This window comes from Pongo pygmaeus, chromosome 11, assembly GCF_028885625.2.
Source record: "Pongo pygmaeus isolate AG05252 chromosome 11, NHGRI_mPonPyg2-v2.0_pri, whole genome shotgun sequence".
Taxonomy (NCBI): Eukaryota; Metazoa; Chordata; class Mammalia; order Primates; family Hominidae; genus Pongo; species Pongo pygmaeus.
Window position 1 is genome coordinate 83357724 of NC_072384.2, and position 16552 is coordinate 83374275.

General features: G+C 35.2%; 1 protein-coding gene across 1 annotated transcript; it reads right to left on the minus strand.

Moving 5' to 3' along the window:
- Positions 1-8917: 8917 nt before the first annotated feature.
- Positions 8918-9882, minus strand: LOC129031670 (calcyclin-binding protein-like). The gene has a single exon (XM_054478234.2). The coding sequence runs from the start codon at positions 9782-9784 to the stop codon at positions 9101-9103; it is 684 nt and encodes a 227-aa protein (XP_054334209.1). The 5' UTR covers positions 9785-9882; the 3' UTR covers positions 8918-9100.
- Between the last annotated feature and the right edge of the window lie 6670 nt (positions 9883-16552).

Genomic DNA, 16552 nt, shown 5'->3' on the forward strand with positions numbered 1-16552 from the left:
ATTCACTTTTGTTTGCCTTTGTTGCGGTATTTGCTGTACTAATTTGAAGAATTGAAAGATATAGTAGTAAATCAATAATGAATATGCTTTTCTTTTACCTGAATAATACAGACTTATAGTTTTAATGCAGGCTTATAGCTTTTAAGTGAGTAGGAACAATAAATTTTAAAATATATTGCTAAAAATGAGGAAAAAATACAATAAATATTCCAAAGTCAACAATGGAAGGTCAGTTTAGACTTTTTAAAATATTGCCAAAACAAGAAATTCCTGTCACTGAAGTTGATTCTAGATGTAAGCAAAATCAATTGCAACTCATTTAATTGTGAAACTGAATTATCACTAGGATAAATCAAACATTTTGTAATTGTAATTGAATGTGAAATAATTACAGTAAAGGTTTATATGCATACATCACCATGCAATTATAAACAGGAGGTAAATATAACTACATATTTCAACTACATAAATATCTGAAATTTCTAAAAGTAAAAGCAGCACATATATTGGTCAGAATGTTATAGAAAGACCTTCAACTTGTGGATTTTGGATTCTTGGTTTTGAATATTGGCTGTGTGCCCAGCTAAGTTATCATGAATTGTATCTTGCTCCTCCCTCCTGCCTCCTCCAAGCTTACTGTGAGATTGGACACACACTCCTCGTCAAAAGAGTATAATAAGCCTTTCTTATTTGGAAATTATCAGAAGCAATAATCTATTACAATCAGGTATTTACTCACTGGCACTTAATTTGTAGCTATTTCTTGATGCAATCAAAGAAACTAAAAGTGGTTTGAAGATAAGAAAAGCTGGAAAAAAATCCTATTTTACTTGAGTAATAAATTATAAATTCATTGGATTTGATGCATGCGTTATCCTCTTTGTGTGGATCCCTAAAATAAATGCCACAGGAATAAGAAGGATATATATTACCAGCATCTCCTTTTGGCTAATATGCAATTCAAAAAAGAAATTATGCTATTTCTTCAGCATATTGCCTTACTCTTTTTTCCTCAGTTCATACTTGTGATTAGGGTACAATATGGCACAGAGGAGTGTGCTATGTTTTATTTTGTTGCATATAGCTTTCCTTTTTCACTAAATCACATAATTTAACATCAGGTTGTCTCACCTTGGTCACACAACTATCCCTTAACCTCTTATACCTTTCTTTTTGGATTCAACTACTCTAATTGATTATTTCAAATATGAATTTTCTGTTCCAACAAACGTGGTTCTGTTTCAGTAAGTCTGGAATGAGGCCTAGGATTCTACATTTTTTACCAGCTCACAAGTGATCGTGATTTTGCTGACAGGCCATAGTTGGGCAGCAAAACAACTTTCATACTCATCAACAAAACCCAACATCTCTAGCATAAATAAGAATAAAAATTTAATTTTTAGAAAGCTCCTCAACCCCAAGCTTCCCCCTAGGAAAATCCCTAAGTATGTCTTGGTGGAGAAAAAAGGAAGTATGGAAAGTTCCACATACTTTCGACAACAGTAAGGAAGATATCTGTTAGACCAGAAGTTATCAGTTATAACAAGAATTTTGTGTAACAGATAAGGACCGTTAAATATTTTAGCTACTTTGGAGCTGAAACTAAGGTGGTAAATAACTTATAAAGTCTTCTGTTCTGGTTTATTTCCTTGAATGTTATTTTATGGGTGCTAGATGGCAATGAGGTATTGTAGATTGAAATTTACTCTCAATCCTACAAATGAGAGTAATCAGCATCAGGTAGGAAGATTCCACAATTATTAAAAATAGAGAATGAAATGGTTTCACTCAGCTGAGTGCCCTGAATTTTTGTTAAAATTATGTGACTTTACTTCTTATAAACTCATAATTTACCCTCTGCACATATCTAAATTTTGTAAAGCACATAGTGCTTGTTTTAAATGAATGACAGGTTTAAAGGAATAAAAATGTTTCATGTTGGAGTGCAAACTAAACTATACTAAATATACAGAATTACCTTACATGTTTACAGATTGTTTTCATAATAATTTCTGTTTGGGGGGAGTGTAATACTTTTACTAAAAAAAACACATTAAATAAATACTCTTTAAGTAGTAATATTTCAACTTACAGTTACAGGTAAAGAAAAATGCTAATATTCTCACCATAGGTGCCTGGTTAAATAATATCAAATAAAACATTTTTGAATTGTGCCTCATATTTGGATTAAAACAAATGTTTTGACAACGTTTGGCAAGTCTTCTATGACTTTGCAATTGTATCATACATTCATTATACATTATTTTCATGTTTTTCAATGTAGTCTCTTGTTAGATCCTTATTTTGCTTTGATTTTTCTATGCTGTGTCTTCATTTGTGTCATTTGAGTACAAGAGAACTATGACCCCTAAAAAGTTAAAAATTTGCTAACAAAACTATTGAAAAATAAGAGAAAATGGGAATACTATAAACTTTCATTACATTAAATTTTCTGAAAGAACTATTTACTTCCAAACTGATACTTATTTTTCTCATAAAAACATTTTATTTCTATCTTGTATTGGGAAGAAATGCATAATTTTTCCATTAAAATTAATCAAAATAATTTGTGTCCATTTAATAGCTATTTACTTTAGTAGCAGGATATTTGGAAATGAATTAAAAATTTTAAGTGAAAGATGCATAAATATAAACATGTATGCCATACATATATACTATGTGCATATCTGTAAATATATATTCTATATATAACATATATACACAGCAGTACCATCAACTCCTTTATTTAGTTATTTATTTATTTTTTGAGGCAGAGTCCCGCTGTGTCACCCAGGCTAAAGAGCAATGGCACTATCTCAGCTCACTGCAGCCTCCGCCCCTGGGCTCAAGACTTCCTCCCAGCTCAGCCCCCCAAGTAGCTGGGAATACAGGCACACGGCACCATGCCAAGCTAATTTTTGTATTTTTAGTAGACATGCGGTCTCACCACGTTGGCCAGGCTGGTCTCAAACTCCTGGCCTCAAGTGAACAGCCCACTTTGGCCCCCCAAAATGCTTAGGATTACAGGCATGAGCCACCACGCCCGCCCAACTCCTTATCATATTTTTTTCACTTCTAAGCAAGGAAGCAATGTTTTCCAACAGAAAAATTTGCACTCAAATGATCAAATGTCAAAATAATAATTCTGTACTTGAAAAAGTAGCATTACTGACATGAAATATTATTCTTATGATTAAAAATCAATCAGGTATAATTGAAATAAAACTTACACAATCAGCCAAATGAAATATTTTAGAATGGATATAACACAGGTTGTCAAAACATAATTATAATAATGGAAATCTAAAATTAAAGAGATATGACACAATCAGAAACTATTTAAAGAAGATGTGGAACAAGTAATCAAATAATCACAATGATGATGATAAACCTCCATGGAGGGTTAGATATAGGGATATTGAGGTCACTGCAGTTGAGATATTTGAACAATTCGTACAACATACAAACAGTTGATTGTAAGACTAGAGAATAAGTCCATGAAGACAGATAAGTCACAACATCGGTGTAGCTTTTATTAAGTATGAAAAGACTACAAAAATGCAGATAAAGTTTTCCTAAAATTAGACAGCCATGAACAGACTTTGTCAGCTCTAGAATAAAATCACTTTCGAAGTGCAACTCCAGACACAAGATGTTCCAGTATGGTAATGAAATATATTGATCCTAGGCAAGATGATATACATAGTATTTGCAGAAATCAATAACCCATCGCCATCCCAAAAAAGTACATTAATTCAATGCATTTTAATATTTATTAATAAATGAATCACTGAGTTTATAAGTTTGAAAAATGTATCAATCTAGATTCAAAAGAGTAATTCATCCTCAAAAGGGCCAGACTAAATAGACCTTCTTATAATAGTACATATTTCAGAGAAACTATAAAAAGTGTAGTTTTAAAGAAGTTAGCTGAAAGATAAGTTAATGTGTCAATTTGACTGAGTTAAGGGGTGCTTGGATACTTGATAACAACTTCATTTCTGGGTGTGTCTATGAGGGTGTTTCCAGAAAATATTAGTATTTGAATCAGTAGACTGAGTAAAGAAATCTACACCCACCAACACGGGCCAGTGTCATGCAAGCTACAAAGGGCCGAAATGAATGAAGCAAAAGCACAGGAGGAGGACAAATTTTCTCTTCTTGAGCTGGGACATCCATAATTTCCTGCCCTTGGACATCAAAAGTCCTGGTTCTCAGGCCTTTGAAGACTCTGGGACTTACACCAGCAGCCCCCCGAATCCCTCTACTCCCAACTCCCACCAAATCCTTTCTCAGGCCTTCAGACTTGGGCTGAGAGTTATTCCACAGGCTTCCTTAGTTCTCAGGTCTTTGGGCTCAGGTTGATGTATATTACAGGCTTTCCTGATTTTCTGGTTTGTAGGAGGCATATTGTGGAACTTCTCAGATCCATAATTATGTGAGCCAATTTCCATAATAAATCTTATTTTATATATCTATATATCCTATATTGATTGTTTCTCTAGAGAACCCTGACTAATGCAGGTGATTATCAGTAACATATAGAGCAGCATGATATTCTGAGCCAAATTTGTAAGCCATGCTTTATTATCTTTTCACTCCCCTTTTTGACTCATTTTCCACCTCCATGTATCTTGCCTCTTATCCTCCAGGCGTTTGTTGCCACTGGGCTTTCAAAATCTTTGAGTTAGAACCCAACAGTCCCAAAATATACTTTTTCTAATGCCCAATCAAAATTTTCACTCTCACAATAATACAGATCTTATCCAGATGGAAATTATTTGGTTGAGTTTATGGTAGGCATGATTAATAAACCTAATCACCCCAGTAATACATGCATTTCAAGAGAAGAAATTATTAATAAACTTTGTTCAGACCACCAATGTAGTTGTCTCATATGATTAAAAATAAAGTCCTTTATTTAAAAAAATGGTGACAATGTACTGGTAGGATTATTAGATTAAGAATCCATAGCTTGGACTCTTGTCTGCTCTTTTACCAACAAGCCAGATAACTTTGATGATATATTTTATCCCCAGGTACATGTTCCACACCTTCAAAATATAATAACAAGTGACTTTTATAAGGGTTGTGATCCATCAAGCTCTTTTGTTAAGCACTCATCTCACAAGCTAACAGGGTAAAAACTATTATTATTCTTATTTTTCAAACAAGAAAGTTGATGCTTGAAGAGGTTAAGTGTATAACCCAAGCACACAGTAAGTGAAGTAATATTACATTTTCTAATTTACATTAAAACCATTTTGCCATAGACTGCATTGTGAATATTAACAACATTTTAATCTATACTTTTGAAGTAGTTAATACAGTTCACCTTTGAACAACACAGGAGTCAGGGACACCAACCCTTGAGCATGTGAAAATCCACATCTAGCTTTTGACTACCCAAAAACAGAATTACTAATAGCCTATTGTTGACTGGGAGCCTTACCAATAACATAATCAATTAACATGTATTTTATGTTATATGTATTACATACTGTACTATAATAAAGTAAACTAGGGAAAAGAAAATGTTAAGAAAATCATAAGGAAAATTTATTTGCAGTCTGTACTTCGATACCATAAGTTTATGCTGTCTGTTTACAAGATGAATTGTCTGAAACAGAGAGCAACTGCAGCTGCAGACCCTATGGTACATATAAAGCAATTCAAGTTTTTTGGGTAATGCCATGACTTTTCTCTGCTTCTTGGGAGTACTTGCAGGATCACCAGTGGCACTTCTTATGAGTCTCATGGTTTTTCATGTTTCATTGCATTAAACATGAAAAATATGTGAGAACTACAAGATATCATCTGCCATGTGCAACTTACTGGAGAATAAAACCACTCAGAGACTATGAGAGTCACATGGTGTTTATTTAAAGAGGTTCTAGCAATATTTGGGCTCACTGCAATAGCGACAGGGGGTGGCTACAAAATTATTACAATAGTACAGTATGTACTATAGTTAATTGTATGCAGTTATAACTTAATATTACACCTACTTTGTAAACAAACATTTACTTTGTTTATATTTCTCTTGACTGCCAGTGTCACCATGTATGGTCTGTGTGTGTGCATAAGTTTTCATAAACATTTTTTATGCATTTCTATATATTCTGTGATAAATGATAAACTAGGCTAGTATTTACATATTGTACGCATTCATGACATACCTAATTTTTTCAGTATCTCTAGGCTACGTGATTTGTCTACAGGTTTTTTCATATTGTTGCAAATCTCCAAAAAATAAATCCAATATATTTATTGAAAAATGTCTGCATATAAGTGGACCCATACAGTTCAGACTCATGTTGTTCAAAGGTCAACTGTTTGTCAGGAGCCTTAATTAAGATTTCATACACAGGTGGTTGCTTAGCAGTTGATGGACTCCAATCAGGATTCCACACTTAGAGCTCACTTCTACAGCTTGGACTATTTCCATCTCTGATCAGCAGTAGAAACTTTGCTAATTAGCTAAGTGATGGTAGAAGAGATTTTTACTGGTAAAATTAATGTTAACACAGATAAGTGGACTGGCTAGAAATATTTACAAGTACTTTTGCCCTTGCATGAAGAGGATTTAGGAATCTATGATCCCAGAAGACAGCACACTTCAGAGTGGTGCTGTGATCCACCTGGATATCAAGGTGCATGATTGGCTGACAGTCTCCTGCTGTGTCAGGTCTGCCCCTCACTCTAAAGACTCCCACACTATGAAATCCCTCTGTTTCCTTTCATGTGTGTTATTCTTCAATAAACCTTTTGCACTCCTAATCCTATCTTAATACCTGCTTCCACAGAAAATGCAAATCAGCACAGGTGCTCTGGGCTTAGGACACAATTGGAACTATGTTTATCTGTTAAGAGAGGATTCTGTTGTCTGATTCTGATTCATTTAGCTGTATCCTGCCTACCTAGAAGACTGAAACATCTGCTTTGAATAAGCCTATTCATGCAAGGTCTGGTTCAGGTGTCTAAAGGATGGAGGTCTTTATATCAAACGCCCACAAAAGAGCAGAGTAATAGATTTTATGACTGTTGTTTGATTGTGTGCTAATAAATTGTTTGTTTCTGTGGAAGGATCTAGTCTGAAGCTTGCTCTCATTATAATTTCCCACCTCTTATAAGTTGGAGAAAGGGCACATGGGTTGAGGTAAAACCTATAGCTCTCACCTAAAAAAATCTCATAATTGGGAATGATGAAGCCGACTTAAATCAGTTCACAGCACGAAGTCAGGTTTTTTACTCAAGTTGCTTAATTCCAAAGGTCATTTCCTTAAACTCCTATGCCATAATATGCTTCCCGAACTTGTCTGTAAAGGATTAAGTGTCCAGTGACATGTTAATAAGCTATTCCTAACAAAGGGTTTGGGAAAACTTGCTCACTATGCTTCCCTCTTGGAGATTTCTAATATAAATTACTATATTGTAGGCTTTAGGAAGTCATACAGTGTTTTAAAAAATAACCTATTCACTCGTCGATTTTAGAAAGGAAATGGACCACTTGATCCAATATCTCAAATTATTTGACCATTGAAGCATTTCTTTCCTTTTTTTTCTTTTTTTAATGAGAAATAAGCTTTCTGTGGAATTCTACCTAAGGATAAAAGATAAATAATTTTTTATCTCCAAAATTCTATGATTCTTTAAAAAATTGGCAAATTTCAGAAGGCAGGCTTTGAGAAAATATTTATGAATAAGGCCTTCCTCTTTTTAATAATCAAGCTACCCTTTTCCTAGACATATGCTGCATGACTACGAAATTCACTGATGCACCCATTTCTAAGATTATCAGCCTCTGTGGACTGCACTGAGTCTGTGTAGATTTTCAAAGTTCCCCATGCTCTGGTCCTATAGTGCTTAGCCATAATTATCAAGCATTACTCAACATATAAACCTTCTATTCAAAAAACTGCTCTCTTTATTGTTTCCTTTATTTCCATCTTTGTAATTTTGCTTCTTTTTTTTTTTTTCTTGACCTGACATAACTTCTCCTAGAACTTCAAAGTTTGGTGCATGGCCCCTTCTTTACAAACTTTCTCTAGTGGTTCTAGTCTACATTGATCTATTCTTTTACAAATTCAATTACACCCACACTAGAATTAACTGTGGAGCTTCTGCTCCAAATGCACAAACCTTGAGTCATCCCTGAACAATACTGATTTAGTGGGTCTGGTATGGAGTCCTGGTACCTATAGGTTCACAAATCTCTGCTGGCAATTCTGGTATACAGAAAGGAGTGAAAAGCCTCTAACATAGAATGTGTCTCCTGCACCAATCAATTAAACGTGTTTCATCGCTTCCAGTGGGCCAAGTGCTTTGTTTGGGGGACTGGATTGCACAGAACATAGTATTACTCCTACTCACAGGTAGCACAGAGGGTGGCTGTTGGGAGGAATTCAATCAGCTAATGGTGGTAAGTGCTAGAAAGGAGAAATGAGTGCACTGCTTCAGGAGCACCGAGTAATGGATGGTAAACAGAGAAACTATGGAAAAAAATACCTCACAAGGAACAAAGTTCAGGTGGCTCTTGAAGAATTGGATTTTGTCTGCTAAATAAACAGCCTATCATGGCTGTGGCTGTAACATAGAGTATAGCAGAAACAATAGAAATGCCAATAGCAGTCGGAATACAAAGGATTTAAAATACCATACTAAAGATGTCACTGTTTTCCTCTGGATAACAGAAAATAATTTAAGAAAGAAGCATCCAACTTTGTTATTATCTAGTGTTGATTCATATAATAGAAATCCATATCAGCCTGCCCCCACATACATTTTTATTAATAGCATGTCAGAAGAATCCATTTTTAGCAAGGAACACTAAATCAGTAGCTCTCTAAATATATAAGAATATTATACTCTCAACTAATTTTTCTTTCTTTCTTTTTTTTTTTTTTTTGCAGGAGTGTTTAATAAGCATATTTTATTTAAATAAATCCTCCAGTAGGGAATGGAGAATTCACTGCCTTTACTTAGAAGGCTATGTAAATAGCTATCTGTCAAATTTATATATGCAGCTCACCAATATTCCCTTACTGGAAACATCAGTATTTCCACATCACATCACAGTTCCCCAGAGGACTTTAAAGTCTCAAAATTCCATGTCTCCTTTGGCTTGCTTCTCTCTTGATTCCACCCAGGCTTTATTAATGGTTTGCTTCATATTATCATCTCCATCTTCATAAATTTTCTTTAGAACATTCATCAATCCCTCACTAGGATCTGTTTCAGTGTCATAGGAGGACTTCTCTTTTTCTTTGCACTCTTTTTCAACCTGGGTCAGGTAATCCCACCTTGTGTTTTCCACTTTCTTTCTACACATAAGAACTGTATCAGTCTTGACTTCTTTTGAACTGCCTTCCACAGAGATGGGTTTCAAGAGATTGTTCACAATCATGGAGTAACTCTTCCCATTTAGATTCTTTACCAGAAGATCAAATGACCTCTCTGTGAAATGCACCTGCACATTCTCAGTGGGAACTTGATGAACTCCAGTTAAGGTAATGTAGATTTTCACAAACTTATCTGACTGATCCCATCCATAATTACTGATTTTCACCATATAGCCCGTTGTAATGGGAGCAACCACAGCAGCTGGTTTTTCATTATCAAGAAGTTCTGCTTTCTTCTGTGATTTCTGTTGCATCTTGTTCTTGATTTCTGTCTCAATCTTGGATTTTTCAGCTGTAAGGGCATCACGTACTCTTTTCGTAGTAGCCTTTTCCAGCAACACCTTTACCTCTTCTAGATCTTTCTGTAGCTCTTCTGAAGCCATGGGGGCTGGGTCAGGCCGAAGGCCCGAGCTGCAGCCTCGCAGAGGAAGGAACAGGAAACGCCGCGCCGAGCCCTCAAAACCAGTGCAGACGCCTACCCGCACGAGTCGCGGCGCCGCAGCCTGCACGCACACGGACCTTGAGCGAGATCGCGGCCCTAATTTTTCTTTAATTAGTAATTTATAATGCCCACATTTCAAAATATAATTTAAATGATTCTTGAAGGTCAATATATATTAATTACATTTAGCTTCAACTATAATTACTAATAAAGCCAAGTCCACTAGAACGATGATTATCAGAAACCAATTTTATCTAGGCAGCGGCAAACAGGCAAAAATAGTCTATTATTCTGTCAACTCATGTATGCTGGGTAAATTAGAGACTATTTGCTAAACATCTTAACCAGACCATCTCCCATAATTAGGCCTTATATGGCCTGTGGAACTTACATGGAATTAACGAAATCTGAAATGTGAAGTAATCAACTATGCTGATTACTGTCAAAACTATCAATTCAGTCATATAAAGAATATATTAGAGTGGAAAGAAACTGGAGTCCTGACAACTAATTGGGAAGATATTAAAATAGTAGAGCTTAATAAAAATCTGAAATATGGTACAGATGTTAGGAAGGCTGGTTAAAGGAAGGAACAGATTTAAAAATTCCTCTGGAGGCAAAACCAATAGTCTGTTTTGTAAGGAAGTATATTGGAGAATTAAGAATATGGTGGAGTAAAAGTTATCTAGATTGTTCTTAGCACAAGTATCTGACCTCATACACATTCCTTTCTCTGCCAGGAAGCTACCAAAGGGCACTGGATTGATGGGTGTCACCTACTGACCAAAATCCGAACCACCAGGACACAATCGCCTCCTCTCTGGGGCTCTCAAAGTCAGTACACAGGTATTTTTGTCTCCTATTTGTTAAAATTCAATTAGTTCAGTTGTGTAAATCAACTTTCTCATTTATATGGACTATCCACATATCTTTCCTTGCTTTTCTATTCATCCCAGTTCTTTCTTAGCTGCATCGGAAACATTTAGCTTATTTTACCATGGGGAATGCTAGCTACCTCATTTAAAAAAAAAGAAATTACAACCAAGAAAACCAAGAGTAGTGCTTGGTATACACACCTATCCCAAGATGAGGGAGCATTTGATCAAAATTAGTTGTTTATTTCATCAGCCCCCGCATGTGCTTAAAAGTACCCAGATGCCTTCAGAGTCTAACAACCATCTTGTTTTCCTTAAAGCAAATTTCATATACCAGTATTCAAGACCAATATATCATTAGTTGATTCTGTTTTATCATCTTTATATTTAATTAAAAGTACTAGAGCAGCATTATCTTATTTATTATTGTAAGTATACAGCATGCCAGCAACATCATCAAATTGTCTTTTTGTGGACATATTTTCATCACATTGTTTTTATGTGAAAAATTTGCTTGAATTTTTAAATTTTTATAAGCTAATCTCACTTATAATGTGCAAGTAGAGAAATCACTGAATAATTGTTCATTAAATAAAAAAAAACTATCTCATGAAATAAATTCATTAACCTCAAATTAGGGTTATTTAATATTCCTGGATACTGGTTAGGAAATTTAAAGGACCATGACTTCATACAAATACGTATGTGTGCCAAAGAATATGAAAAATATGGTTGAAATGATACTTATTGTATTTCTGCTCCTTCGTGCAGGAATTTCTTAAGACAGTACTCAGGAAGAAATCTGTGGCAGAGTGAAAGAAAATTAAGAAGAGATTGTACTTCCTGAAGGCCTATTATAATGTAATTATGTAATCTTTCTCTAAAGGTGACCCTTTGCCCCGCCTAACTTTTTAGAATTGTATTTCCTTATATTCAGTCTTTCCAGCCATGGTTGAGGTGCATGTGTCCCTCATAGAAATCCAGTAGAATGACAAAAACGTTTGACATTTACAGCATCTCGTGACCCTCCAAGGCACAGAAGTAATTTAATAGTGATTGAAAAATTTGCCGTCAAACTATCCAAGTGTTCTTAAATAGTTTGGCAGTTAACAGTCGTGAGCTATTTCAGACTTTCTCAGTGTCTACTACTGTACGGCATTGTTCACTAAGATAGCAAAAGCCTCCACTAACAAAGATACATTCAGATTTTTACAAATGCAGAGTGAACAACAAAAAAAGCAAGGTTATGTCTGAATGCTTAAAATATTTCTCATTTATAGGCAGAAGTTTTTTGCTGGCTATAAAACAAATCAGAACCAGCCCTGGAATCACCTAATCACAAAGAAAAATTGTTGTTGTTTTTTTAACTGCAGTCATTGCTACCTTTGGGGTTGGGAGTGGCAGAGAGAGGATTGCTATTTTGATTAGAAAAACAAAGTATCTCTGGTAATATAAGAAACAAATAGGCACACTGGTTCACACAGTAGCACATATATATCCATATGCTTAGTTTTCAAAAAGGCAGGTTAAAACAAAACACTGCCAAATTTCTCTGAATAATATTATAAAAGAGTGTCTTTAATGAATGGCTTGATTTGTTCAGTTTCTCAGATGTTAGTTTCCCTTTCCAGGGAAGGCAAGTAGAAGAGACTAGAGACTGGGGTCCTCAATTTGAGCAGAGAAAGAGAAGATGGAATAAAAGAACAGATAGAAGCCAAAGGAGAGAGGTGGTCAATAATTCCCAATGGGGGAATCCTGAAAGAATGGCTTTAGAGGTATGTAAAACCTAGGGTTAAACTGTCCTTTTCTGTGCTGTGACTGCTCTCCAAACTGCAGCAGATTTGTCACTACCCTGTTGGTGCCTTAGGGAATTATAGAGAAGGGGGCTTTGTCCACCCATGGGGCGAAAGGGGGTAGGAGGAGAATTTCTAACTTCAGAGAAGGAACAAGAAGTCAAGTGCTTAATGAGTTGAAGCCAGGAGCAGTGATTTAGAGCAAGATGTAAAATATTCCCTGAGAAAATTCCTCTGAGAATCTTCTGAAACACCAGGAACAACCCTGGACTTCCTTGGTCCACACAAGAGGGAGCTTATAGTCACTTCATTTGAATATTAAAAAGTAGGCTGCCCTGAAAAGACGAGAATGTGGAGACCCTTTCATTATCATGCATTATCTTGCTCCAAGGGGCTTATTTACTGCCATGTATACATAACTCAGAAACTTTGGTGCTCAGGAATGAGACTGAGTTGATCACCATCCAGGGAAGGGAGACCCCTAGGGAAAGGGAGAAACCTGCTTCAATGTCCTGGGGTCATTTACATGGGTGGTATAAGGGTGAGAAAGTGCATCTAGGAGGTAATGGCCTTGAAATTAGAGTTTCCATTCTTCACTGGGGAGAAATGAGCAAATGACCTCACCTCCATATCATGGTGCAAGAAAAGTAACAAGGTCAATAATCAAAGAATCAAATCCTCAAAACACATATACACATAAGTGAAATGTTATTCACAAATTCCTATCTATAAGGCCAGTCTTGTATATGGTTATTTAGGAAAAAGCTATTTCAAAATTATTTTCCACAAACTCTCTCCTTGAAAGGCAAGTAGCTAAGAACCGATAGGTGAGTAATTGTTTTGGTAAGTTTGGTAAGTTGGTAGAAAGTAATGAGCCAGAAAATGGTGTTATTTGGGCCAAAGGGGAAAAGAAGAGGATAAGAAATAGACTGAAATGGAGAAGTCAAATAAATTGTGCTGTATGCCCACACTGTGCCAGAGACCAGCCTTAATGAGAGAAGACTGTCTGCTTGGAAGCCTAGAAGAGATACTGGACTTTGTTTTACTTTTTGTAAACAGACAGATAAAATTTTATTTATTTATCCTGTACAACATATCATTTTGAAATATATACACATGATGGAATGACTAACTCATTTCACTTAACATTTTTGTGATGAGAACACTTTACACTCAGCATTTTTCAAGAATATATTATTGTTAACAATAGTCAACATGTTATACAATAGAGTTCTTGAACTTATTCCTCCTATCTAACTGAAATTTTATATTCTTTGACCAACATCTCCCCAAGGCTACTCACCCACCCTCCCCAACTTCTGGTAACCACCATTTTACTCTCTATTTCTATGAGATTAACTTTTTTAGATTCTACATATGAGTGAGCTCACGCAGTATTTGTCCTTCTGTGCCTGGCTTTTTTCACTTAATGTAATGTCTTTCAGGTTCAACCATGCTGTTGTAAATGACAGGATTTTTTTTTTTTTTTAATGACTGAAGAGTATTTCATTGTGTATATATACATTTTCCTTATTCATTCATTCATTCATATACAGTTAGGTTGAGTCCATAACCTAGCTGTTGTAAATAGTGCTGCAATAAACGTGAGTGTGCAGATATCACTAACATACTGATTCCATTTCCTCTGAATATATGCCCAAGTAATGGGATTGCCAGTAGTACTATTTTTAATTTTTTGAGGAACATCCATAGTGTTTTTTAAGATAGCTGTACTAATTTACATTTCCTCCAACATTATGCAAGGGTTCCCTTTTCTCCACATCCTCACCAACACTTGCTATCTTTTGCCTTTTTGTTAATAGCCATTCCAACAGGAGTGAGGTGATACCTCATTGTGATTTTGATTTGCATTTCTCCAACGATTAGCAATGTTGAACATTTTTTCCATACACCTGTTGCCCATTTGTATGTTGTCTTTTGAGAAATAGCTATTCAAGCCCTTGGTCCATTTTTAATTGGGTTATTTTTCTTGCAATTGAGTTGTCTGAGTTCCTTATATATTTTGAATATTTACCCCTTAACGGATGTATAGTTTAAAAATATTTTTTCTCCCATTCTGTAGGTTGTCCTTTCACTCGGTTGTCTTTTCACTCTGTTTATTTTTACCTCTGCTGTGCAGAGCCTTTTTAATTTCATACAATTCCATTTGTCTATTTTTGCTTTTGTTACCTGTGTTTTTCAGGTCATGTCTAAAAAATTATTGCCTAGACCAATGTCATAGAGCTTTTCCCCTTTCTATTTCTCTAGTAATTTTGTAGTTTCAGGTCTTCCATCTAAGTCTTTAATCCATTTTGGGTTTTGTATATGGTGAGAGAGAGGGGTCTGTCTTCATTCTTCTTCATGTTGATATGGAGATGATTGACTTTGAAGATGAGGGCAAGGTCATTGTTTAGGGCACAGAAACACACAATCACCTCACTCATGTCAGCTTATTGGAAACAGACACAAAAGCAATAAGTACTCCAAATTAAATTTATATTTTTATTTTTGCAATTTAGTATTATCTATGCTTTTAATGCTATGTACATCTACTGTATCTTTATAGCAGATATACTATATAATGAGGTACTATGGTGTATCTTTTCCTAGCTCTGCTCTATAACATCAGGTTGACAGTTTTTCAGGTTATATAACTTAATTTTTAGTGATGGCTGTGTTACAAAATGGCTAACTAAATTTCAAAAAAATAAACTTAGTTTTAATGAAGTAGTACTATGTATATCCAACACATTTCTGGATGTACACATTTAGCTAGATCCTCATGACTCAAGATAAGGACTAGGCAAAGAACTGTTATGCCTGGTAAAGCTAAGAAAGAGACTAAGGTTCAGTTTATAGCAGGAGAGTATGGCAGCTGTACTGCTGGGTATGGTAGAGTAGTGGTACCCATTATCAGAACAGCTATACATGTCAGAGACTGTAGAATAGCAAAAGATCAGGGACAGTGCCTGCTCTGCATGACATGGGGCAAAAAAGCATGGGTGCTATGGGAGGGGAGTTACTCTCAATTATTTGTGAGATATTTGGAATATTACCATAAATACCATGAAGAACACTGGAAATCCTATGAATAGTGGTGAAACATGGATATTTGGATTATTGATTTTAATGTAAAATACATTCACAGGCTTTCAAAGCCTAGACAACATTCAGATTATGTCTTCTGCTACATTCAGGAAGCGAGTTTGCTCAAGATTTATTCTGTTTGTGGCTTTTTGATTCCCAGATTCCAGCTAGGACATTGAGAGCCTGGGTTCAGCGGCTGTGACAGGAGCTTCCTGGTTGGGGAAGCTGAGGTTTCCTTAAGTTAGCTGAGTTATTGATATTAGAATCCTTCTTGAAGAGTCAATCTAAAGCCTGCTCTCCAGCCCTTCCAATGTTTTTTGTAAGCACTTAATTCCTTAAATACTTTTTGCTTAAACTAGCTAGAGTAGTTTCTTTATTCTGCAACAGGAAGCTCACTCATGCTCTCTTTCATTTGGTGAATTGTGAATCCAAGAAGAAAAATCTTAAAACAAGCTTTAAAATATAAAACATAAATAACAGATTAAGTCATTTTAAATTGAATTCTTTATTTACTCAAGTGGCATTGTCATTAACCTAACTGAAAAAGAGTCTATGTTGAATTTATTGAAGAAGAAAAAAACTCACGATTTTTTGCATAACAATTGATGAAGAAAATCCTTGACTGTGTTGCTTCCTCACAGAGATTACTACACGAAGTATTATTTGTATTATCTTACAAAGTTCTCAATTTTAAAGACTGAAAAATAGCTGTTTATAACAGAAAATCCTAGAGAAAGCCTATTATTTTCTCTTTATAAGGTGCTTACAAATATTACAAGTCAAGGGAATTATTGTGATAGTATTAGCTCAGTCAGAAATCTATCCACATCATTAAATATCCTTACCAGGAATCTGAACAACAAAGAAAATTAAATTGGATTACTGTGATCTGTAACATTTATAAGCAGTGGTTTACCTAGAATGCCTCAACAATTCTTAAAGCACTGTCACACT